General features: G+C 41.6%; 1 protein-coding gene across 1 annotated transcript; it reads left to right on the forward strand.

Moving 5' to 3' along the window:
* On the forward strand, window positions 1-27,427 carry ntmt1 (N-terminal Xaa-Pro-Lys N-methyltransferase 1). The gene is made up of 4 exons (XM_060913128.1): window positions 1-89; window positions 14,188-14,362; window positions 26,066-26,318; window positions 26,414-27,427. The coding sequence occupies exons 2-4, from the start codon at window positions 14,201-14,203 to the stop codon at window positions 26,668-26,670; spliced, it is 672 nt and encodes a 223-aa protein (XP_060769111.1). The 5' UTR covers window positions 1-89; window positions 14,188-14,200; the 3' UTR covers window positions 26,671-27,427.
* The last annotated feature ends 32 nt before the right edge of the window (window positions 27,428-27,459 follow it).

Raw genomic sequence — 27,459 nt, forward strand, 5'->3', positions numbered from 1 at the left:
AAAAGTGGTAGCGATGAAGTGCAGCTGAGTCGAGTCATGTCCTAATTTAGGGTGTGATAATTTAGGAGAGCACGTAGCTACGGGGAACGGTAAGTTTGGGGATTGAGTTTTACGAATATGAAGGAATAAGCTCGAATAACGCTGAAGTTAAGTAGGTTAGCTTGATTAGTTAGCTATAGTGCTGGATAAGTCACTAGTTGACGTTATAATCAACACGTGGCTGTGACTCGGTTTTAGTAACATTAACTGTGTCCTGAATGTGCTGTGAGTTTAATTGAATTGAATATTCAGTGTATACAGATTTGGCAGGAGTTATGGGACTGAAAGTTTAAATAATGTGCTGAATGTTATTTAAAATATCTTCCTAATAAAAGCATTTAAAGCTTGTATGTTGTGTTTTAAAGGTAAACTGCAGACACGAAGGGTGTACAGTTGGGGTCAGAAGTTTACATACGGTGACCTGAACGTCATGGCAATATTTGGGCTTTCAGTAATTTCTTTGAACTGTTCTTTTTCTGTGGCAGAATGGTTGTACAGCATACAGCTTTAATTAAAAAAAACAACTAGAATTTGGTGCACGAGTCTTTTATTTTCTTTGGGTTTTCTGAAATCAACACAGGGTCAAACATTTACACATGCTCACTTGGATTATTAATTCAGAGGTGCTGAAACTTCTAAAATGTCTCTTATTTTGCCCAGGCCGAGGTCTCTTAACTTCTTGTTGGTGATAATAATTGACGACAGCTGGTAGCTTCTGTCTTTTTTATAAAAAGGGTTTGTTTACAAATGGGGAAAGTCCAAGGAGCTCAGTGCAGATCTGAGAAAGAGGATCGCAGATGTACACAACTCCGGAATGTCTGTTGGAGCCATTTCTAAACAACTGCAAATTCCAAGATCAGTTCAAACAATTGTATCCAAGTTATTGTGAGGTGTACCTACTTTGCCAAGCCACTTTGCTTCAAGAAAACCCAAACTGTCACCCTCAGCTGAAAGGAAATTGGTTTGGATGGTCAGGAACAACCTGGGAACTACCATGGCGCAGCCCTGCCATGAACTGGAAGCTGATGGATCACTGTCTGCAGTTCAGGTCCCCATGGACTAAGAGGCTGCTATCCAAGAAATAACCCTCTGCTCCAAAATTGACACCTTCAAGCTTAACTAAAGTTTGAAGCTGACCACACGGACAAAGAAAAAGCCTTCTGGAGGAAAGCTGTATGGTCAGATGAGACAAAGATTGTGGCCGAACGGCTCAATGACCACCATGTACAGAAGACCACTGTAGCAGCTGGTGGTTGGATCATCATACTCTGTGGCTGTTTTACTGCCAGTGGAACTGGTTCATTGCACAAAGTGGATGGAAAAATGAAGGACTACCTCAGAATTCTTCAGCATAAACCATCAGAAACTTGAAAACAACTTGGGACTTACAACAGGACAATGAATCCAAACACGCATCAGAGCTGGTTATGGAGGATAAAGCAGGCTAACATTAAGCTTAAAACAAGTCCTGACTTCAGCCCTACTGAAAATATATGGACTATGCTTCTAAGTCGAGTCCATGCCAAGAAAAAAAAATTAATTGAACTCTACTAATTCTACCATGAAGTCATGAAATATCCAACCAGAATTCTGCCAGAAGCTTGTTCATGGTAAACAAATGTTTGGTCAAGATGAATCTTGCGAAGAGACATTTTTACCTAAATATTAGGTGTGCTGTATGTATATTTTTGACCCTGTGTTGATTTTCGAAAACCCGAAGAAAATTAACTTGTGCACCAAATTCTAGTGGGTTTTTTTTTTAATTAAAGATGTACAGTGGTGCTTGAAAGTTTGTGAACCCTTTAGAATTTTCTATATTTCTGCATAAATATGACCTAAAACATCATCAGATTTTCACACAAGTCCTAAAAGTAGATAAAGAGAACCCAGTTAAACAAATAAGACAAAAATATTATACTTGGTCATTTATTTATTGAGGAAAATGATCCAATATTACATGTCTGTGAGTGGCAAAAGTATGTGAACCTTTGCTTTCAGTATCTGGTGTGACCCCCTTGTGCAGCAATAACTGCAACTAAACGTTTCCGGTAACTGATCAGTCCTGCACACCAGCTTGGAGGAATTTTAGCCCGTTCCTCCATACAGAACAGCTTCAACTCTGGGATGTTGGTGGGTTTCCTCACATGAACTGCTCGCTTCAGGTCCTTCCACAACATTTCGATTGGATTAAGGTCAGGACTTTGACTTGGTCATTCCAAAACATTAACTTTTTATTCTTCTTTAACCATTCTTTGGTAGAACGACTTGTGTGCTTAGGGTCGTTGTCTTGCTGCGTGACCCACCTTGTCTTGAGATTCAGTTCATGGACAGATGTCCTGATGTTTTTCTTTAGAATTCGCTGGTATAATTCAGAATTCATTGTTCCATCAATGATGGCAAGCTGTCCTGGCCCAGATGCAGCAAAACAGGCCCAAACCATGATACTACCACCACTATGTTTCACAGATGGGATAAGGTTCTTATGCTGGAATGCAGTGTTTTTCCTTTCTCCAAACTTAACGCTTCTCATTTAAACCAAAAAGTTCTGTTTTGATCTCATCCGTCCACAAAACATTTTTCCAATAGCCTTCTGGCTTGTCCACGTGATCCTTAGCAAACTGCAGACGAGCAGCAATGTTCTTTTTGGAGAGCAGTGGCTTTCTCCTTGCAGCCCTGCCATGCACACCATTGTTGTTCAGTGTTCTCCTGATGGTGGACTCATGAAAATTAACATTAGCCAATGGGAGAGAGGCCTTCAGTTGCTTAGAAGTTACCCTGGGGTCCTTTGTGACCTCGCTGACTATTACATGCCTTGCTCTTGGAGTGATCTTTGTTGGTCGACCACTCCTGGGGAGGGCAACAATGGTCTTGAATTTCCTCCATTTGTACACAATCTGTCTGACTGTGGATTGGTGGAGTCCAAACTCTTTCGAGATGGTTTTGTAACCTTTTCCAGCTTGATGAGCATCAACAATGCTTTTTCTGAGGTCCTCAGAAATCTCCTTTGTTCGTGCCATGATACACTTCCACAAACATGTGTTGTGAGGATCAGACTTTGATAGATCCCTGTTCTTTAAATAAAACAGGGTGCCCACTCACACCTGATTCTCATCCCATTGATTGAAAACACCTGACTCTAATTTCACCTTCAAATTAACTGCTAATCCTAGAGGTTCACATACTTTTGCCACTCACAGATATGTAATATTGGATCATTTTCCTCAATAAATAAATGACTAAGTATAATATTTTTGTCTCATTTGTTTAACTGGGTTCTCTTTATTGACTTATGACTTTGTGTGAAAATCTGATGATGTTTTAGGTCATATTTATGCAGAAATATAGAAAATTCTAAAGGGTTCACAAACTTTCAAGCACCACTGTATGCTGTACATTCTGTCACAGAAAAAGAACAGTTCAAAGAAACTACTGAAAACCCAAATATTGCCATGACATTCAGGAAAAGTTTAGAAAGTAGTTTGGACTTGGAAATTGTCTGTCTGTCAAATCCCCCTGCAAAAGCATGAACCCTGAAAATGGTTACACTTTTGGAAGTTTGGAGCATGTTGCTTACTTGGCTACCGTCTCGGTCACTGGTTCCCTTAGACATAAAGGACCTGATGAAAAAACTGGATTCCTTTAATAAATATGATGGTTGTGGGGGTGACACGGTGGTGTAGTGGTTAGCGCTGTCACCTCACAGCAAGAAGGTCCGGGTTCGAGCCCTGTGGCCGGCAAGGGCCTTTCTGCGCGGAGTTTGCATGTTCTCCCCGTGTCCGCGTGGGTTTCCTCCGGGTGCTCCAGTTTCCCCCAAAGACATGCAGGTTAGGTTAACTGGTGACTCTAAATTGACCGTAGGTGTGAATGTGAGTGTGAATGGTTGTCTGTGTCTGTGTCAGCCCTGCGATGATCTGGCGACATGTCCAGGGTGTACCCCGCCTTTCACCCGTAGTCAGCTGGGATAGGCTCCAGCTTGCCTGCGACCCTGTAGAACAGGATAAAGCGGATAGAGATAATGAAATGAGATGATGGTTATGTTTAAAATTGATCTCTCCTTTCAGTTCAAAATGTATATCCAGTTGCAGTCAGAAGTTGATGCCAAGGGAATGTAATGGCAGTACTGGGCTTTCAATTATTTCTTTGAACTGCTTTTTTTTCTGTAGCAGAATGATTGTACAGCCAATATCTTTTAATAGAGACAAAACAAGAATTTAGTGCACAAGTTTATTTTGGGTTTTCTGAAACAAACACGGTGTCAAAATTATCCATACGGCACACCTAATATTTGGTTAAATGTCCCTTAGCAAGTCTCACCTTGAAATGACGCTTTTGGTAGCCATCAATAAGCTTCTGGCAGAATTCAGTTGGATATGTGACCACTCTCTCTTCTCGGCAGATTTAGAGTTCACTTAAATTTGTGTGCTTCCTGGAACTGACTCAACTTTTAAACACACGTTTTTATACCCCTGCTCCAAAGGAGGGGGTGTATACTGGTTTACCTCTGTCTGTCTGAAACACCCCTTCTCTCAGCAACCACAAATCATAGTCACTTGGTACCAAACTTTACCTTGGGGTTCTATACGGTGTATACCGGTGTCAGGTCTGTCACACATCAACTTCCTGTTTACAGACAATGTATTTACGAAACATAGGGTGGATTTACAAAATTTTCATAACACTTTTCTCAGCAACTACAAATCACAACTGCTTGATGTTTGGTACCGAGCTTCAGCTTGTGGTTCTATACCGTATATACTGTTTTCAGGTCTGTTGCACATCGACTTCCTGTTTACCGACTGAATGTATTTATGAAACATATGGGGTGGATTTTGACGCTATTTCAAGAAGCAACATGCTATTTCAAAATGGCAGTTTACCAGGATGCTGTTTGAAATCCCTGGGGAGAACACTGCTCTACTTACTTGTTTCAGGGTTAATTATTTGTTGAAGTCAACATTCATAATAAGTGTCCTATTCCTTCGATTCCTTGTATTTTGATATAAGCGAGAGTGGGGTTATACGTAAGTGAGCAGTAGCTCACCGTTGATCTTGTGTCAATATGTTTATCATGCTTGTATGATAAAAACTCACAAAGATATTTATCTAAATATGTGACCTACTCATTCTAAACCTGCTGAGCTTTGGCGGTGAAGCTCTCAACCCCAGAAGGTTAATCACAGTGACACAAGCCAGCCATGGGCACCTGTGAGCTTATGTATGTGGAAGGGGGAAGATAGCACTTTCCCTGTGATGGAGCATGAGCAGACGATGCACGATAGACTTTTCCTCCCGGTTTAGTAACTGTTGTTTGGTGGGTGGGAATTAGCCGGGTGGGAAGTTGGGCAGGAAATTGGAAGGGAGGTTCAATATTGGGAAAGGGTTGATGTAATTTCTTTATGCAAATAAAACTATTAGATTTGAGGTCAGACTGGGGGTATGAATTGTGGTGCCAAATGATCATGCCCAGGATTTACATTTGAGATTATTTGTGTTAAATCTCTTATTCAGACTCCAACAGAACATTTTGGTATATCTTCTTTTTTGTTTCCCAGAATATAATATACAGGTGCTGGTCATATAATTAGAATATCATGAAAAAGTTGATTTATTTAAGTAATTCCATTCAAAAAGTCTCATCTCATTATCTCTAGCCGCTTTATCCTGTTCTACAGGGTCGCAGGCAAGCTGGAGCCTATCCCAGCTGACTACGGGCGAAAGGCGGGGTACACCCTGGACATGTCGCCAGGTCATCACAGGGCTGACACATAGACACAGACACCATTCACACTCACACCTACAGTCAATTTAGAGTCACCAGTTAACCTAACCTGCATGTCTTTGGACTGTGGGGGAAACCGGAGCACCCGGAGGAAACCCACGCGGACACGGGGAGAACATGCAAACTCCGCACAGAAAGGCCCTCGCCGGCCACGGGGCTCGAACCCGGACCTTCTTGCTGTGAGGCGACAGCGCTAACCACTACACCACCGTGCCGCCCCCCATTCAAAAAGTGAAACTTAATATATTATATTCATTCATTACACACAGACTGATATATTTTAATTTTGATTATAACTGGGGGCGGCACGGTGGTGTAGTGGTTAGCGCTGTCGCCTCACAGCAAGAAGGTCCGGGTTCGAGCCCCGTGGCCGGCGAGGGCCTTTCTGTGCGGAGTTTGCATGTTCTCCCCGTGTCCGCGTGGGTTTCCTCCGGGTGCTCCGGTTTCCCCCACAGTCCAAAGACATGCAGGTTAGGTTAACTGGTGACTCTAAATTGACTGTAGGTGTGAGTGTGAATGGTGTCTGTGTCTATGTGTCAGCCCTGTGATGACCTGGCGACATGTCCAGGGTGTACCCCGCCTTTCGCCCGTAGTCAGCTGGGATAGGCTCCAGCTTGCCTGCGACCCTGTAGAAGGATAAAGCGGCTAGAGATGATGAGATGAGATTATAACTGACAACTAATGAAAACCCCAAATTCAGTATCTCAGAAAATTAGAATATTGTGAAAAGGTTCAATATTGAAGACACCTGGTGCCACACTCTAATCAGCTAATTAACTCAAAACACCTGCAAAGGCCTTTAAATGGTCTCTCAGTCTAGTTCTGTAGGCGACACAATCATGGGGAAGACTGCGGACTTGACAGTTGTCCAAAAGATGACCATTGGCACCTTGCACAAGGAGAGCAAGACACAAAAGGTCATTGCTAAAGAGGCTGGCTGTTCACAGATACCCCTTTTCCACCAATTCAGTTCCAGGGCTGGTTGGGGCCAGTGCTGGTGCTGGTTCACAACTCGTTCAACTTGCGAGCCAGCTGAGAACCAGTTTGCTTTTCCATAGCTCATGGTGCTAAGGGAAGCCACGTCATTACGTCGCTGTATATGTCAGTTACGTCGCTACGTTTGCATAAACCTTGGCGCGAATATCGAAGCAAAAACACGGAAGAAGCAGCAGAAACAACAATAATAATGGATGACTTCGCATTTGTACAGCTGCTGCTTCTCGTCGCTTAAAAATGGCGATGTTGTTGGTCTTAACAACTCCTCCCCCCCGGCTGACGTAAGCGGTTCTTTCCTCTGGCCCAGCAGAGAGTTGGTGCTAGCCTGGAACCGGTTTTTCTGGCCCCAGAGCCAGTTCTTTGTCAGTGGAAACAGAAAACCTGGTTCCAAACTAAGCACTGGCCCCGAACCAGCCCTGGAACTGATTTGGTGGAAAAGGGGCACGAGCTCTGTGTCCAAGCACATTAATAGAGAGGCGAAGGGAAGGAAAAGATGTGGTAGAAAAAAATGTATGAGCAATAGGGATAACCGCACCCTGGAGAGGATTGTGAAACAAAACCCATTCAAAAATGTGGGGGAGATTCACAAAGAGTGGACTGCAGCTGGAGTTAGTGCTTCAAGAACCACCACGCACAGACGTATGCAAGACATGGGTTTCAGCTGTCGCATTCCTTGTGTCAAGCCACTCTTGAACAAGAGACAGCATCAGAAGTGTTTCGCCTGGGCTAAAGACAAAAAGGACTGGACTGCTGCTGAGTGGTCCAAAGTTATGTTCTCTGATGAAAGTAAATTTTGCATTTCCTTTGGAAATCAAGGTCCCAGAGTCTGGAGGAAGAGAGGAGAGGCACAGAATCCACATTGCTTGAGGTCCAGTGTAAAGTTTCTACAGTCAGTGATGGTTTGGGATGCCATGCTATCTGCTGGTGTTGGTCCACTGTGTTTTCTGAGGTCCAAGGTCAATGCAGCCGTCTACCAGGAAGTTTTAGAGCACTTCGTGCTTCCTGCTGCTGACCAACTTTATGGAGATGCAGATTTCATTTTCCAACAGGACTTGGCACCTGCGCACAGTGCCAAAGCTACCAGTACCTGGTTTAAGGACCATGGTATCCCTGTTCTTAATTGGCCAGCAAACTCGCCTGACCTTAAAGGAACAGTCCACCGTACTTCCATAATGAAATATGTTCTTCTCTGAATTGAGATGAGCTGATCCGTACCTCTCCGAGCTTTGCGCGACCTCCCAGTCAGTCAGACGCGCTGTTACTCCTGTTAGCAATGTAGCTAGGCTCAGCATGGCCAATGGTATTTTTTGGGGCTGTAGTTAGATGCGACCAAACTCTTCCACGTTTTTCCTGTTTACATAGGTTTATATGACCAGTGACATGAAACAAAGTTCAGTTACACAAATTGAAACGTGGCGACTTTCTATGCTATGGAAAGTCCGCACTATAATGACAGGCGTACTAACATCTTCTGCGTGCTTCGACAGCGCATTGATACCTTCACCGGAAGATGTTAGTACGCCTGTCATTATAGTGCAGACTTTCCATAGCATAGAAAATCGCCATGTTTCAATTTGTGTAACTGAACTTTTGTTTCATGTCACTGGTCATATAAACCTATGTAAACAGGAAAAACGTGGAAGAGTTTGGTCGCATCTAACTACAGCCCCAAAAAATACCACTGGCCATGCTGAGCCTAGCTACATTGCTAACAGGAGTAACAGCGCATCTGACTGACTGGGAGGTCGCACAAAGCTCGGAGAGGTACGGATCAGCTCGTCTCAATTCAGAGAAGAACATATTTCATTATGGAAGTACGGTGGACTGTTCTTTTAACCCCATAGAAAATCTATGGGGTATTGTGAAGAGGAAGATGCGATACGCCAGACCCAACAATGCAGAAGAGCTGAAGGCCACTATCAGAGCAACCTGGGCTCTCATAACACCTGAGCAGTGCCACAGACTGATCGACTCCATGCCACGCCGCATTGCTGCAGTAATTCAGGCAAAAGTTGCCCCAACTAAGTACTGAGTGCTGTACATGCTCATACTTTTCATGTTCATACTTTTCAGTTGGCCAACATTTCTAAAAATCCTTTTTTTTGTATTGGTCTTAAGTAATATTCTAATTTTCTGAGATACTGAATTTGGGATTTTCATTAGTTGTCAGTTATAATCAAAATTAAAAGAAATAAACATTTGAAATATATCAGTCTGTGTGTAATGAATGAATATAATATACAAGTTTCACTTTTTGAATGGAATTACTGAAATAAATCAACTTTTTCATGATATTCTATGATCAGCACCTGTACAGTCCCTTCAGAAATTGTTAGAACAGTTAGGCTAATTCTTTTGTTTTTGCTGTACACAAGATATTTGGGTTTGAGATCAAAATATGAATGAGATGACAGATCAGCTAGATGTTATGCAACTTACAACATAGCACCTTTGTTGGCAGACCCCTCAAGTCCTTTGCTGCATGGGCAGTGTTTTGGGTCTTGCTGCATGATGACATTCCTCCCAATTAGATTGGATGCATTTCTCTGTAATTGGCAGACAGAATGTTCTGCTGTTACCATCATGACTTGCATCAATAAAGATTAATGAACCCCTTCCAGAAGCAGCCATCCAAGCCCAAACCATGACACTACCCTCCACCATGCTTAAACAGTGAGCTCATATGTTTTGGATCATGAGCAGGTCCTTTCTTTCTCCAGAGGTAAATCTTGGTTCCGCAGCTTTTGTTGCTCTTTTGCGAGTTCCAATATGGCCTTCCGATACTTACTACTGATCAGTGGTATGCATCTTATGATATGGTCTCTATATTTCTGCTCTCAAAGTCTATTAATGGTGGATTGTGATTACCTTCACCCCTGCCCTGTGGAGGTTGTTGATGTCACTGACTGACTGTTGTTTTCAGGGTTTTCTTCACTGCGTTCACAATTTTTCAGTCATCGTGGCTGACCTGTTAGTACACCAGTGGTTTCTTTCTTTTTCAGTGCATTGCAAATTGTTGTATTGTTATGCTCAATGCTCGTGCAATGGCTGTGATCAATTTGACCTGTTTTCTCAGCTTCAAAAGCTTTTTGCCCATAGAGATCTCTCTGGTCTTCATGTTGGTTGTCTTTTTAGTAACAAATGCAGTCTTACAGGTGAAACCCAGGGCTCAAACCAAGAGTAGACATTCGGAGCTGTAAATTGTATGTTCCAATGTTTTTGATCACTTAAAGTGGGGTGGGTTCAAATAAAAGGTGCCACGTTTTGAGCTATTTAACACATCTAGATGTAAATATCAGGAAATGAAAGCTAAAATTCAGATCTACAGGCTCATTCATATTTTGATCAGAACCCCAAATGTCTTCAGTGTATACCCCCCCCCCCCCCCCCCCCCCCAATAAATAAATAAAAATTGGGCTTGCCATTTCAGTACTTTTGGAGGGGACTGTAGTTAGCTAAACATTGTTAGCTGACTTAGATTTCTCACTCATTCATGCCAGAATTAACTAGTTAAATTTAGCTAAGGCCAAAAAAAAAGTGTGTGTTTCTGGTTTACGTAGATTTCAAAACTAGGGTCAGTAGGCAGGCATTTTTTTTTGAATTTTTTTTTTTCAAGATGGCTGCCATAACCTATATTTAGACAGGAATAATTTCACAAAATATAATGAATTTCTTTGCAGGTCACCTGAGTTACCACCTTCTGATGAATCTGATGCAGCATGAGACACCTTTTTAACATGAATTTTTCTGTAAATATAACAGCTCAATACACCATGTTTGTTTCAGTTCAGGGTCTATGGTTTAAATTAATAAAATGAGGTTAAATTTGAAAATAGTCAACACATTTGGAAGTAGAAAAGAAACTATGCCTAAATATATTTAGATTTAATTTATTTAACATTCTTAACAAATTACACAAAATTGATTCACAGAATAGTATATATAGGAATCCACTTTTGATAGCAACATGATAAATACTTTTACATACAGTTTTTGCTATGAAACTAGGACAATATTTGGAAATTTAATCTTTTGGCCATATATTTATAATTATTGTCATGTTCATAATTTATTGATTCAATGCACCTCCTTTCTGATAATTGCACCATTTAAAAAAAGGTGTCTACGAATTCACCTACATTTTGTCTACGAATTTCTATCTACGAATTCACCAATCCCCTTTTTATAATTGTACAGATATATTTGATATATATATTTATATATTTAAGGTAATGTAATGCTTTTAATGTTCATTGCACTTTTTAAAATGTGATTTTACAAATGAGTGATTCTACGCTTATAGGTAATATGGCGATATGCAGATATGGGTATATACAATGTGTTAACAATTAAATTTTACTCACAGTAGTGATGAATGATTTATTGCTAGTTATTAATTGTAACTTTGAGAGATAATTAAGATAAAATTAATGCTCAATCCATATTAAATCAAAAGTTATTAAATAATCATTTTGAAAAAATCGTCAGATTCGCAAGAGCTGTTGGGGACATTCTCAGATGCATTATTTCACATGGCTCTCACGCCTACTATCATTGAGTTTTGCATTTATAAATTCAATAAGGGGACGTACACTTTGAATTTTATATATTGTTATATATATTTAAGTGTATATATATCGATTAGAAACATTTGAAAAATACGTTGAACAGATGTTTCCGTCCTGTCAAAAATACACACGAAATGGGTAGAATAATTAATTTTACCATACAAAGTTTGGATAATGGATATTTTTGAAAAATGGTAGAAAAACACTATTAGTTTTCTTATATAATGAACTAGAGAACGTCTGGTCGTTTTTTTTTTTTTTTTTTTTTATCAATTGTAATCACTTTCAATGCGAGTGTTCGTAAATCCGTCAAACATTACGTTCTGTTCAATTACCGATTTAAAAAAAAAAAATTGCCGGCTATTTAAGATATTGCTGTTTAGAGAGTATATATTTTTGTGCGGTCTTTTATTTGACGTCATCAAATCATGTGTACACAAGCAAGGATGGACCGAAGCTAACAAGAGGTATGTTTCCCGTCAACGATATGTTTACCATCATGCTCCGTTACATTAACCAAGTCTGGACGTAACGTGTCTATCAATTCAAAGTATAGTCAACTCCTCGGCACCTGCTTAGTTTCAGTCTATTTCTAATCACTTATTTTAAGTAACATGTAGGTTAAGTACGATAAGATATACCTCAAAAATAGTTAATCTCGGTTTTCACGATTTGACATGTAAACAGACGTGATGTTGGACATGTTCAATCTGAACAGACGTATAATTTGACAGCGACGATCGCACGTTAATGCGGGTATCTCTGTAGAAAAGTGTAAAACAGATATTTTGGATATGTAAGTCTGGGAGGCCTAGTTTAGAAACTGTGAAAGATGTTCTGTTTAACTGTAATCAAAACAAGAAGGAATTATAATTTGATAAGCCTATGAGTTCCAAAATGATGTCTGTTACATTACTTCTGTTACGATTGTCCATCTCGCGTCTGTTACAAATTAATTACAATCTAGCTATATACCATGTTAACCTTATTGAAAGAATGTGTATGTTTATTCTACTACACATGTTTATTAATTATATTTGCTAAAACATCACCTTCCTATGTTTCAAAAAGCCAACCAGTCTTTTTACATTTTTGTATCAGACAATGTCATTCTATTGGTGTCAAACATTATTAAAAAAAGCTGATGTAGATTGCTACATTAAAAAAAAACCCTCACTGTTATATTCTAATATATCATTACTTTATCTATACATAATAAAATACAGTTATAAAATAATTCTACATTGTTAAAATTGAGAATCTATATGTCCACAACACTTCTGTTACGTTCTGACTTTGGCATATAAATATGTTTTTATTACATCTCAGAAAATTTAAAGTTATCTTTTAACATATCATTCATTAAAGATTGCATGTTTTGTGACCTGATGGTAAAAAAAGAAATGGTTTTAGGTGAATTTTTAAAAATAAGTTCATGTCCCCATTTCAGTACCCATAAGCGTGGAATCACTCAAATACAAATTTATGTTTATAATTTCAGGGTTCTTCTTTAATTTATTAAATATTTGTGGGTTGGTGGATCTAGGGGATAGCTTCATGGCTAATCCCTTGCTAGATCATGCTAGAAAATCGTTTTGACTTGGACACATGTTCAGCGATTTTCAGATTTATCTATACGCACCTACTGGTCTTCGGTGGAAACTCATGTCCTCTCGCCATGAGAATCTGAAAAGCGTCGATAGTCTTCGCTGTAACTTCGTTGGCAGCCGTTTCCAAAGGGTTGTCCACTGGGATACAAGTATACTTTAACTTTTTTATGCCAAAATTGGCCACAAGGTCACCAATTATAAGACCAGGATCCACATCAAAATATTTCGTTGACGAGTTTATGTCCGGATCTGTGGAGGCCTTGCTTTGAAAGATTTCCCTTTACCGTGTTCACTATGGTAGTGGTAAAAAATGTCTCGCACAGTCAACAGTTTTGAAAATGATGTCAATGCCTTAATGCCACCAATGTGTTTACAAGGATCAGTTTCAATCGCCACGACCACATGTGAGAACATGGCAGCCGCCATTTTCCCAGTGAGTGACAAACTTCCGGTTAACGCGGTTGGGTTATATGTAAAAGTCGCGACTGGGGGAAAAAAAACTAAAAAAAAAAAGTTTAGGGTCGGTCGGGTAACCGGAAACACTTTTTTTTTTTGGCCTAATGATATTTCAAAATGATCCTGGTTAGAACTGTACAATTAGCAGTCACTATATCTTTCGGGTCTTTTTAGCTTAGTCTTTTTATTAATCAAACTGATTCAGGTTTCTGTCAGTTGTCACGTTTCCCTTTTGACCTCTGGTTATAAGAGAAGCGATGACAGCTGAAGCCAGAGCAAGGCCAGATTTGGAGAGTGTGTGCGTGTGCATTATGTTGCCTGCTGGTGATGGGCTCTCTCGTGACTCCTTCAACAAAGTCTAAACTTGCATTCGTTGAATTCCAGATGGCTTTACATGCCCTACCTAAATAACACTACACAGGCACAGTTTCTGCACCCTATATAGCAGGTGAACTCTGTCTAACACGGTGTCCTTTGGAATTCAGCCATAACGTGATGTTTGGTGTCGGACATAAATACACACCGCACATCTCAACAATTTTGTCAACAGCAGTCAGTTAAAGGAGCAATCTAGAAAGTACTGAAATACATTTCTGAATACTTCCTGCACTGGTGGCCTTGAATATCTCAAACTCTCTAGTATGACGCATTTTAATAAAATGAAATACTGACTTGTGGACCGCTTCTCCCATCATACATCTCAGATGAGGAAAAGCTAATGACCTTTTGTATTTCTTAGAAGTCCAGAGAGGATGGAAGACCACCTGATTGAAAATGAGAACTCCTTTTATCTGAAGGCGGAACAGTACTGGAAGGACATCCCGCCCACTGTGGACGGAATGCTGGGAGGTTATGGAAGCATTTCCAGCATCGATATCAGTGGTTCCAAAAAGTTCCTGCAGAAATTCCTTGGGGTGAGAGACCATTGTTTATATGCATGTTTTATGTTCGAGATTACGTACTGTATGAAAATTTCTGTAGAATTTGTACTAAACGAAGAGCAAGCAAGTGACGCATTTAAATAATATTGGCTGGCTTTTTTTTCGTGGTGTATCAGATATATTCTATTCAGCTAGCATGATGCTGAACTCGTCGACGAGTTCAGTATCATGCTAGCTGAATAGAATATATCTGATATACCACGAAAAAAAAGCCATTATTATTATACAGACATATTCCTTTCGGGTGCTCAACACATCTTAGCAAAGCAAACTTGGGCAGCACGGTGGTTAGCACAGTCTCCTCACAGCAAGAAGGTCCTGGGTTCGAACCCAGCGGCCGGCGAGGGCCTTTCTGTGTGGAGTTTGCATGTTCTCCCCGTGTCTGCGTGGGTTTCCTCCGGGTGCTCCGTTTTCCCCCACAGTCCAAAGACATGCAGGTTAGGTTAATATGGGACGGCCTTAGGCTGAGGTGCCCTTGAGCAAGGTACCCAACTCCCAACTGCTCCCTGGGCGCTGTTAGCATGGCTGCCCACTGCTCTGGGTATGCGTGTGTGCTCATTGCTCACTGTTTCAGATGGGTTAAATGCAGAGAGGAAATTCACAAGTGTGTGATGAATAAAGTTCTTTCTTTCTTTCTTTCTTCTTTCTTCTCTTTCTTTCTTTCTTTCTTTCTTTCTTCTTTCTTTCTTTCTTTCTTTCTTCTTCTTCTTTCTTTCTTTCTTTCTTTCTTCTTTCTTTCTTTCTTCTTTCTTTCTTTCTTTCTTCTTTCTTCTTCTTGTCATAGTCGCTCGCTAGCATGGAAGTTTTACATCTCTGACTTGTCTCTTATCCAGCTTTTTCAGTGTCCGTTGATATGTTTTTCTCTTGTAAATGTGTGTGAAGACTATCTAATGAAGTTTTGGTAGCCTTTCGGGTGTTCAGCGCGTCTTTTTCCCGGCGAACAGAGATGCTTCTGCACATGCACAGCAGAAAACTTTCTCATTGGATATTTGCGTCAGCTCCGACATGTGATGTCATGTTGTCTTGACAACCATGCAATATTGTAAACCATATTCAACGCTTGTTCTCCATTGGGTAGAATAATGTAATACACATAGGATAAGCAATATGATAATATTGCATGCTGTCAAACGAAATGAATGAAACTCGCTAGAAGTGAATAGAATACGTTTTTGTTCCATCGGAAAAGTCTCCTGTATGTGTAATAATCTGAAATAAATAGCACTGTCATTTCCCAGTTTGTGGTATATTTACGAGTTTGCAGTAAAAACAAATAGTGAGTAATTCCATGCCAAATCACCAGATTTTAGAGAAAGTTCCCGACTGACCATCTCAGATTTTGTTCATATTTTTTTATTTTAATGTCCTTGTTCCTAATAACTGCTGTGCAAAATTTTAGACCAATATCTCCACTAGTTTTGGAGATATTAAGCCTTCAAAAAGGGGGCGTGGACCCATATTTAGCATAAAAACGTGTTACAATCAAACATTTTTGATGGCTAATAACTTTTGAACTGTTCACACTAAATGGTTCAAATTTGCACACATGATTCTTTGATATAATAAGGCTCTGTACACAGAAGGAGAGCTTTGTATGTGACATGTTTGCAGATTTATGGCGTGCCAAATATGGCTTCCTGGAATGCGCATTTGTCCGTGGTAGCACATTTGGCTCTCTATATCTCCAGGTTTAATGATGCCAGATGTCTGATTCTTTTTAATGTATGAGACATGTTATAGTACTATCAGGAAAACATGTTATATCTGTGACAAAAAATTATACTTCTCATATATAGGCCCCTAAAAATGGAAAAAAGCTTGTCGCGTCTGTATTTTGAATGCTTATAGCAAAAATCTGACAAGGTCTACCAGAAAACAAATTAGATCAGTGAAAGAGCAAGGTCTAATTGATGCATGTACCAAATATGAAGTTGGTGCTGTGAAGAAAACTCTTTTATTCAAGCTGTTGAATATAGGTTTTATGACATGCGAAAATGCCATTCACATTAGGGTGTTCACAAGGCAACTTTTACTCCAGTGTAGCACCGGGGCTGCCCCGGTAGAGCGTTCACACGGTACAAAGTTATACTGGTGTAGCCCCTGAAAGCTGCTTAAACCGGTGCAAATCTAACCCTGCTTGGGAGGTGGTTTAAGAAATTTACTCCGGAGTAAATGCTAGTTTGCGGGGCAGCACCGATATAAAATGGAACGTCTGAACGCTACATGGGTAGACTCGCTACGCATGAGGAGAGTTGATTACATACGGGCATTGCATAATTTGCATCCTGGTAATTTGCGCTTCCAAAATGGCGAATATCAACAACAGAACTGCGTGTCTTCCAGTGTTGCCAGATTGGGCGGTTTTAAGTGCATTTTGGCGGATTTGAACATATTTTGGGCTGGAAAACGTCAGCAGTATCTGGCAACACTGGTGTCTTCATCCACGTTGTTTTCCCGACGCTTGGTGATGCCATGACAACCGGGAAAAGGAAGTACATTTTCACGCATGCGCATATTTCATTTCCACATTATTACTATCGTATAGCACGGTCGCAAAAACTGCCGTGTGAACGCAAGTGGGGCTGCACCGGTGCCAACACGCTTCTCTCTAGTAAGCAGGTTTGTGACGTGTGAACGCTCCACAAAATTTACACCGGTGTAAGATATATCGCAACAAAATACATCGGTGCAGCACCGATGCAAACATGTGCCGTGTGAACACCCCTAAGGTTACATCACATGCTACATCATTATTAATTCAAATTCTTTTGACTATACATATATGCAGTATATTTGTAAATATGATAAATGATTTACAAATCTCACAAAAGTCAATTACACAAATTTAATTCTATTTATGTAGACTTAGCATGTCTATTTGAAGCGTTTGAATAACTGGTCAATTTCTTTCACCACACCAAACGGAACTACATATTGTCTACCAGTTGATGTGATTGGTGCATCTGTGATCTTTATGATGTGTATCAGTGGAACTCAACAGATATCTTATCTTCTGGGCCAACTGTAAGACTTTGCAGGACCATGAGGGTGCATAAATTGTACTTGCACATCCTGTTCCTCCTCCGATATTGCACAGATACTACCAATCTACCATTGCTGGTCATACAAACATGCAACATATTTTCCTGGGATCATGTCTGACAGGGTGTAACCTTCTTTCACAGCATCATCTACAACCTGGGGATGAGTGCCACTCATGTCCACAATGAAGCTTGGTCCACCAGACACTCTGCTGATCTGCAACTGGCTCTCTGAGATAGGAACAAATGAGTAGTTATCCCTTGTTCCTGGTATTGTTGAGGACTTTGAAAGTCTCTTCTGAAGAACTTCTCCATTGCTTTTTACTTCCCCCTTTTCAATCCAAATGAAATGGATGGGTTTTTTTCTGCCCACACAGAAAGATCTCGTGGTGTCAGTATGTGTTGTGAAGTAACTGCCTGTAAGCTGTGTGACCTTTTGTAGGTCAACATGTGATGACCGATGCCCCTTTTCCACCAAAGCAGTTCCAGGGCTGGTTCGGGGCCAGTGCTTAGTTTGGAACCGGGTTTTCTGTTTCCACTGACAAAGAACTGGCTCTGGGGCCAGAAAAACCGGTTCCAGGCTAGCACCAGCTCTTTGCTGGGCCAGAGGAAAGAACCGCTTACGTCAGCGGGGGGGCGGAGTTGTTAAGACCAACAACAATCGCAAGACCGCAAAAGGTCGCCATTTTTAAGCGATGAGAAGCAGCAGCTGTACAAACGCGAAGTCATCCATTATTATTGTTGTTGCTGCTGCTTCTTCTCCGTGTGGTTGTTGCTTCGATATTCGCGCCAAGGTTTATGCAAACGCAGCGACGTAACTGACGTATACAGTGACGTAATCATGTGGCTCCCCTTAGCACCACAAGCAAAAGCAAACTGGTTCTCAGCTGGCTCGCAAGTTGAACGAGTTGTGAACCAGCACCAACACTGGCCCCGAACCAGCCCTGGAACTGATTTGGTGGAAAAGGGGTAAGAGAGAGTATAAACTTTTCTTTAACTTACCAGAACTAGGATTTATGCTATGTTTTAATCATTAAATTACAGATCTATTTTTGATAAACATGCAATTAATTTAACATATTTATAATCTAATGACCTGGCGACTTGTCCAGGGTGTACCCCGCCTTTCGCCCGTAGTCAGCTGGGATAGGCTCCAGCTTGCCTGCGACCCTGTAGAAGGATAAAGCGGCTAGAGATAATGAGATGAGATATTTAGAATCTATAAAAAATGTTTAATTTTGATATATAAATGTATGCATACTGATTAAGTTAAACATTGAATGAATGAATGAATTTATTTTATTTTCGAACATGTATTAAAAAAATGTATGTAATTATTTGTACATATAAAAGAAAGAAAACGAGAAAGTGAAAAAAAAAGAATAAATGAAATAACATAAAGAGCTAAGACATTACAATACACCGCACATTCCCACCCCTTTTTAACTACCCCGAAATCCAAATTACATTAATACACCTATAAAAATATATACCATGTATACACTTCATGAATATCTATATAAATATATAATTCACCCCCGGCGGGGCGGGGGGTGGGTGGGGTGGTATCCATGTCATCCTCAAGCTCGGGTCCTCTACCAGAGGCCTGGGAGTTTGAGGGTTCTGCGCAGTATCTTCGATGTTCCTAAGACTGCGCTCTTCTGGACTGAGGCTTCAGATGTTGTTCCTGGGATTTGCTGGAGCCACTCTCCCAGTTTGGGGGTTAATGCCCCAAATGCCCTCACTACCACGGGGACCACGCAACCCTTGACCTTCCACATCTGTTCCAGCTGCTCTTTCAACCCTTGATACTTCTCAAGTTTCTCATGTTCCTTCTTCCTGATGTTGGCGTCAGCTGGGATCGCCACATCTATCACCACCACCCTCTTCTGCCCTTTGTCCACCACCACTATGTCCGGTTGGTTAGCCAGGATCTGTTTGTCAGTCTGGAAGCTGAAGTCCCACAGAACCTTGGCCCTGTTGTTCTCAGCCACCTTCTGTGGTATGGCCCATTGGGACTTGGGTACTTCTATTCCATACTGGTTGCAGATGTTCCTGTATACTATCCCAGCCACTTGGTTGTGCCTCTCCATGTACGCTGATCCAGCTAGCATCTTGCACCCTGCTACTATGTGCTGGACTGTTTCAGGGGCTTCTCTACATCTTGGGTCTGATCTACTCTGGTAGATCCTGGCCTCTGTGGCTCTTGTGCTTATGGCCTGTTCTTGTGCTGCCATGATTAGTGCCTCTGTGCTGTCTGTCAGTCCTGCATTATCCAGCCACTGGTAGGATTTCTTGATATCAGCCACTTCCTCTATCTGACGGTGGTACATGCCATGTAGGGGTTTGTCCCTCCAGGTTGTCTGTTCCTCCTCCTCCGCACTCTCATCAGGGTTCTGCTGCCTGAGACATTCACTTAGCAGTTCATCCTTTGGGGCCATCTTTCTGATGTATTCTCGGATTTTCGATGTTTCATCCTGGACCGTGGTCTTGACGCTCACTAGCCCTCGGCCTCCCTCTTTCCGCTTAGTGTATAGTCTCAGGGTGCTGGACTTGGGGTGGAACCCTCCATGCATGGTGAGGAGCTTTCTAGTCTTGATATCTGTGGCTTCTATCTCCTCCTTTGGCCAGTTTATGATACCAGCGGGGTATCTGATGACTGGTAGTGCGTACATGTTGATGGCTCGGACCTTGTTCTTACCATTCAGCTGACTTTTCAGGACCTGCCTTACTCTCTGGAGGTATTTGGCTGTGGTTGACTTCCTTGTGGCCTCTTCATGGTTTCCATTAGCCTGTGGGATGCCAAGGTACTTGTAGCTGTCTTGGATATCATCTATCTTGCCTCTCTTTGAGACCATCCGGCCACACTTGTCCAATCCGAATGACATCCCTATGTCATCGCTGTAGTCTATTTCTCGCTCGTTCCTGGCATACAGCTTGATGTCATCCATGTAGAGCAGGTGGCTGATTGTTGCCCCACTACGGAATCGGTACCCGTAGCCGCTCTTCGTGATGATCTGACTGAGGGGGTTCAGGCCCATGCAGAACAGCAGTGGTGATAGCCTTGGTATATGCCGCACTTGATGTTGAATTGGGTTTTGAGTTGGCCTCTAGGGTTGTCTTCCACATTTCCATTGAGTTCTGGATGAAGGTCCTTAGGTTCCTGTTGATCTTATACAGTTCCAGACATTCCAGTATCCATGTGTGTGGCATTGAGTCATAGGCTTTCTTGTAGTCGATCCAGGCAGTGCACAGGTTGGTCTGTCTCCTCTTACAGTCTCGGGCGACTGTTCTATCAACCAGTAGCTGGTGCTTGGCTCCTCTGGTGTTACTGCCAATTCCTTTCTGTGCCTCGCTCATGAGCCACATGCTTACTCATTTTTGCTGACAGGGCCTTCCATGTTGTGCAGAGACAGGTAATTGGCCGGCAGCTAATTGGCCGGTAGTTGGATGGGATGGGTCCTTCATGATTAGGACTGTCCTGCCTTAGGTTAGCCATTCTGGGTGGGGCTCTGGTTGTGGGGATGATGATGACATCTCCCCGCTGACCTGTCTTCCTGGCTCCCCCTTGCCGTAGCATCGTTGTTGTATTTCATTAATCTCTAGTTGTGATAGTAGATTTCGATTACGGATGTTGGAACACTGGGCTTTGTTTCGAAGTATCCCACATTCTCTGCATGTAGCCCATTTCTCATCAGTTTGCCCTGGTTGACCTTGTTGACCCGGGGGACGTCTGAGCCGGTATGACTCTATCAGTTATTGTCTTCACTCATTCCTGAGGTAGGCTGATACGGACCCTTACTGGATGATGTTTTGCCCCGACCGGGATTCGAACCCCGATCTCCTGCGTCGTAGTCAGTGAGCATTACCACTGTACTATCCAGCTGTGTGTGTGTGTGTATATATATATATATATATATATACTTCATAAATATCTATATAAATATTTAATTACAAAATTAAATTACAAAAACATTCAATTTAAGCAAGTTGTTACTCTGGTACATTGTCAACCCTTCATTCCAAAATAAATTTTTCTGAAAATTTTATTCGTTAATAAATTAATTAAAAAATTTAAACATGCCACTTTATTAGGGAGCTTCAAATGAGGTCAGTGCTGATCAGTCAGTAAACCACAAACATACATTTATACCACTATATAAATGATGAATATGCTAACTCCATGTGACCTGTCTATCTTCAAGACAAAAATTCACCTATTAATATTTATTTGAGTAATTAGTACATTAGGCTTTTCTCATTCCCCGGCCTGAGCTACCCTATCATATGGTTAGTGAACGTGTACACTGAACTTTATCATTCAAAGTAAAACTAGGTCACGCAAAATGATTTCATGTCATGGTGTCCTTGACCTCATTAATATTGACCTAATTAAAGTCAGCTGCACATCCTTGACCTCTCCCCAACAGAAATCTATAATGGATCATTAACGAGGTTTAAAATCCTAGGAGGAGTTTTATGCCAAAGGAAAGAGCGGAAGAATGAAAAGAATAAGAAACTGTGCAATTACAATGCATTTTGCCTTTTAGAAGGCAAAATACAATGATGTAGCATGTGATGTAACCTTGTGAATGGCATTTTCGCATGTCTTAAAACCTTCCATATTCAACAGCTTGAATAAAAGAGTTTTCTTCACAGTATCAACTTCATATTTGGTACATGTATCAATTAGACCTTGCTCTTTTCACTGATCTAATTTGTTTTCTGGTAGACCTTGTCAGATTTTTGCTATAAGCATTCAAAATACAGACACGACAAGCTTTTTTCCATTTTTAGGGGCCTATATATGAGACAAGTATAATTTTTGTCACAGATATAACATGTTTTCCTGATAGTACTATAACATGTCTCGTATATTAAAAAGAATCAGACATCTGGCGTCATTAAACCTGGAGATATAGAGAGCCAAAAGTGCTACCACGAACAAATGCGCATTCCAGGAAGCCATATTTGGCACGCCATAAATCTGCAAATGTGTCACATACAAAGCTCTCCTTCTGTGTACAGAGCCTTATTATATCAAAGAATCATGTGCAAATTTGAACCATTTAATGTGAACAGTTCAAAAGTTATTAGCCATCAAACTATGGATGTTTGATTGTAACACTTGTTTTTATGCTAAATATGGGGCCACACCTCCTTTTTGAAGGCTTAATATCTTCGAAACTAGTGGAGATATTGGCCTAAAATTTTGCACAGTAATTATTAGTTACAAGGGCATCAAAATAAAAAATTATGAAGCAAATCTGAGATGGTAAGTCGGGAGCCTTCTGGTGATTTGGCACAGAATTACCTTAGTTCCAGTCATATTTTCTGCTAAATTAGGGCAATTGCTTGAGCTGTTGCTTGGGACATTTGTTTAGAAGGTCCTTGGTGAATATCAATAACTAGTACTTGCCCACTGTTTGCACAGTTTAGGAGGGAATGTTGTTCTAGTGCCAGTTGTGACAGAATCACAGCGCTACCTTTCAAGATTTTATCAAGAGCTCAAAAGAAGGATTTGATAAAATCCAGAAATGTTGTCATGATTCTGTTTCAACTGGCACTGTGACAAAATGGCAACTGGTCCGTACAGCATTCCTGGCCTACGGGAATGTGTGTAAATTGTCCCCATGTGCCAGAGATGCTCTATGGACATGTTACCAAAAAGACACTGGAAAGGAGAGTGCAGAGTTCAGAAGAATGAAACCAACAGAGCCATACACACTGGCCACACTGTCACTACAGCCCTGTGCCCATGCCGATGGTGGACTGTTGACTTTGTGCGAGTCCTCGACAGTGAGTGTTGGATAAAGTGAGTGTTAAAGTAAGGTAAACGTCACTGTTCGGAGCCAAGAGTACATGTAGTCAGTGGGCTTTCTTGAAGGATGGTGGTTTCTGTCTGATTTCTGATACACGTGTTCTTAAAAGCACTCCCCTTCCATATGTTAGTTTTAATTTGGATGTAATTCATGCAACCGCAGGACTTTTTCACATCGCTATATCAGCAGCAAGCAGTTATATCTGAAAGCAAGGAATGGAGAAAATATGTCAAAATTGTCGAAAATTTCAAGTATCTTGGCTCATACATGGAAAGCACAGAGAAGGACTTGAACACAAGGAAAGCACTCGCATGGAAAGCTCGTCACAAATTGAACAAGATATGGAAATCAACATTTTCAAAGAAGATTAAGATCGGACTGTTTCTGGCTACTGTCTGTTCTCCCGTATGGTTTAGAAACTTGGACATTCTACAGTGCTCTTGAAAAGAGGTTAGACGGCACGTACCAAAATGCTGAGCAAGGATGGTTCTCAATGTATCATGGCAGCAACAATGACAAATGATGAGCTTTATGGTGACCTACCACGTGTGTGAGAAAGTCAGATGGCTCAGACTTGCTGGACATTGCATAAGACATGAGGAGGAGATAGCATCATGACTTATTCTGTGGCAGCCCAAATTCGAGGAAGGGAATAGAGGCAGAAGAAAGACTACTTCTGTTGATACTGTACTGAAAGACACTGGATATGACTGTGTTTGGAGAGATCAATGAAAGATTGTGGAAAAGTGAATGAGTATTGTTGCAGAAATTTGATCAAGAGGTCGACAGAGGTGAAGTACACTATATTGCCAAAAGTATTTGCTCACCTGCCTTGACTCACATATGAGCTTAAGTGACATCCCATTCCTAATCCATCGGGTTCAACATGACGTCGGTCCACCCTTTGCAGCTAGAACAGCTTCAACTCTTCTGGGAAGGCTGTCCACAAGGTTTAGGAGTGTGTTTATGGGAATTTTTGACCATTCTTCCAGAAGCGCATTTGTGAGGTCACACACTGATGTTGGACGAGAAGGCCTGGCTCTCAGTCTCTGCTCTAATTCATCCCAAAGGTGTTCTATCGGGTTGAGGTCAGGACTCTGAGCAGGCCAGTCAAGTTCATCCACACCAGACTCTGTCATCCATGTCTTTATGGACCTTGCTTTGTGCACTGGTGCACAGTCATGTTGGAAGAGGAAGGGGCCAGCTCCAAACTGTAAAAACACTCTGCATGCCTAGGTGCTTGATTTTATACACCTGTGGCCATGGAAGTGATTGGAACGCCTGATTCCGATAATTTGGATGGGTGAGCAAATACTTTTGGCAATATAGTGTATATCAGCAGGACATCTATTTCCCTCTCCCCAGGATGTGTACTTTTGGAGATCTGTCTTCCAATGAAAGGCATTCCAGGTTAAAGCGTTTGAGATGTATGCAAGCAGCTCTAAAGACCAGAGGCATCAGGATGCTGCCGCATTTGGATGACTGGCTCCTGTGCACCACCCCCCAAAGAGCAGGACCCCGCAAACAAAGTTTGGGGGGGGGAGGGGTATATAGGAATCACCCTGTCCATCCGTCTGTCCATGTGTCTTGTAAGCGCAACAACTCTTAAACGGTTTGATGGATTTTGATGAATCTTTACACAGTTGCAGTATACCACCTGAAGATGTGCATGAAGGAAAATAATCCCAGTCCGATGTTTCAAAGAATGACTAATAGGAATTTGAATCATGGCGTTGCAGGTTTTTTTTTTTTTTTGAGTTCTCTCACAGTTCCAGTTGACATTTTGTTGTGCACGTGGGGGTATTCTATAGTGAGTTGATTCACAGTTCTAGTTTATTTTATGGTGCTCAGCCTCCTAGTGAGCTGCACGGTGGTGTAGTAGCAAGAAGGTCCTGGGTTCGAGCCCCGTGGCCGGCGAGGGCTTTTCTGTGCGGAGTTTGCATGTTCTCCCCGTGTCCGCATGGGTTTCCTCTGGGTGCTCTGGTTTCCCCCACAGTCCAAAGACATGCAGCTTAGGTTAACTGGTGACTCTAAATTGACCGTAGGTGTGAATGTGAGTGTGAATGGTTGTCTGTGTCAGCCCTGTGATGACCTGGCGACTTGTCCAGGGTGAACCCCGCCTTTCGCCTGTAGTCAGCTGGGATAGGCTCCAGCTTGCCTGCGACCCTGTAGAACAGGATAAAGCAGCTAGAGATAATGAGATGAGATGAGCCTCCTAGTGAACTCGGAAAAGAGTTCTCGAACACTGAAACAAATCACCCAATTAATTCATCAGTGTGACGCGAGATCAGCTGAGAATGCTAGCTTGCACGCGCCTCGCCCACCTGAGTCAAATCAAACGTAGCAGTAGCACTGGAAATCATGGGGGCAGTGTAGCTAATAGGTAAAGCGAGACATGAAGAAATTTTAAGACTGGTGGAACTTTTTGACGAGAGATTATGCTATTTAGTAATACATTTTTAACATCTATATGATATCTACAGTGCAGCCTCGACTTTTGCCTCATCAGAATATTTTGAGTGCGCTTCCCTCTAGTGGATGTATTGCTTAAAAGCCAAGCCAACGTGAAAGATGCCTGGAAATACACATGTGGATAGTTACAGTTGCATCATTTGAAACGGACACATTTCATACATAAAGCGAGCATAAATGAGGCTTGGTTATATTTCAAGCCAACAAAAACGAGATTGGCCAAATACACTGGAGCTTTCACTTGCCCGGTTTGTTAGCTTATGAATTTCTGATTAGTCGATTCAGCCAGTTTAACTGTTCCAATCCTTTTATCTTTCTCACTGCGTGTCTCTTCTCCCCAGGAGGGCAAAGGTAAGACGAGACCAGGCTGTGCCCTGGACTGTGGTGCAGGAATCGGACGCATCACTAAGCGTCTTCTCTTACCACTCTTCCGTACCGTGGACTTGGTAGACGTGACGCAGGAGTTCCTGGACAAAGCTCGCTCTTACTTGGGCGAGGAAGGTAAGAGAGTGGAGAACTACTTCTGCTGCGGCCTGCAGGATTTCCAGCCTCAAGCGGATCGTTACGACGTCATCTGGATCCAGTGGGTCATCGGTATACCAGAGTCCACTTGTAGTAAGACTTAACCAACATGTGGAACCACACATTTTGTAATGAGTACGACTGATCTTAAATTGTGCTCTGTCCAGGTCACCTGACTGACGATCACCTGGTGGAGTTCTTCAGGCGATGCCGCAGCGCCCTGCGCCCTGATGGCCTGATTGTGGTGAAGGATAACGTGGCATACGAGGGCGTTGTGCCTGACGAGGTGGACAGCAGCGTGTGCAGAGACCTGCCCTTATTGCGCAGCATAGTGGCCAGAGCTGGACTCCGTATCATCTGTGAGGAACAGCAGCAGAATTTCCCTGAGGAGATCTACCAGGTCCACATACTAGCTCTTAGATAGGAGATACATACATACATACATACATACATACATACATACGGCAACTGTTTATGAGCAAGAAACTATAAATCATGTTTTCATACACAGTTGTTTCTTCCTGTCATTTTTAATGATGCATCACACTGGAACACTGCAAAATGGTCAGCATGTGCCTGTATTAAGGGTCTGTGGTTTTAACGAAGGCAGTTTTCAAGGTCTGATTTGCACCCAGACCCCTGGACTACCACGATCAGGGAGCACAGATTTCTTATAATATTTGGCCATTTTACACAAAGTCCTCATCTGTACTCATTCACAGGAATTTTATTTTTTTTTTTTTTTACAGAATATATGAAAATTTTGGTCCAAACTGTTTGTCACTTTTGTGTGCAAGTTAAGACATTCATGTGTGCACATTTATTGTATTTATGAGTGACTGTGGACTGAAATCCATAAATAGCTTTGTAGAAAATGTTTTTGCACTTTGTCTTTTATGCTTCTGCACCCCAATAATAGTTTGGGTTTTTAAAGGGGGGGGGAGAATTCTTGCTGACTGGAGTTTGTGTATTCTCCATGCCATTAATACTCATCAGAGATAATTTGATTGGTGTTCAGGTTTGTTTCTCTGCTGAAACCTGCTGCATGATGGTATGTACGGTATACTCAATGTGGAGATCAAATGAGGTTATAGCATTCTGATCATTCTGAAGCTTGTGGCCAGAACAGTGTAATAAAGATCTGCAAATGTTGCATGGCCTTGGCTCGTGGGCTACCTATAGACATGTCCCAAATGCGTGTGTGTTTTTTTTT

The sequence above is a fragment of the Neoarius graeffei genome, chromosome 28, assembly GCF_027579695.1.
Source record: "Neoarius graeffei isolate fNeoGra1 chromosome 28, fNeoGra1.pri, whole genome shotgun sequence".
NCBI lineage: Eukaryota > Metazoa > Chordata > Actinopteri > Siluriformes > Ariidae > Neoarius > Neoarius graeffei.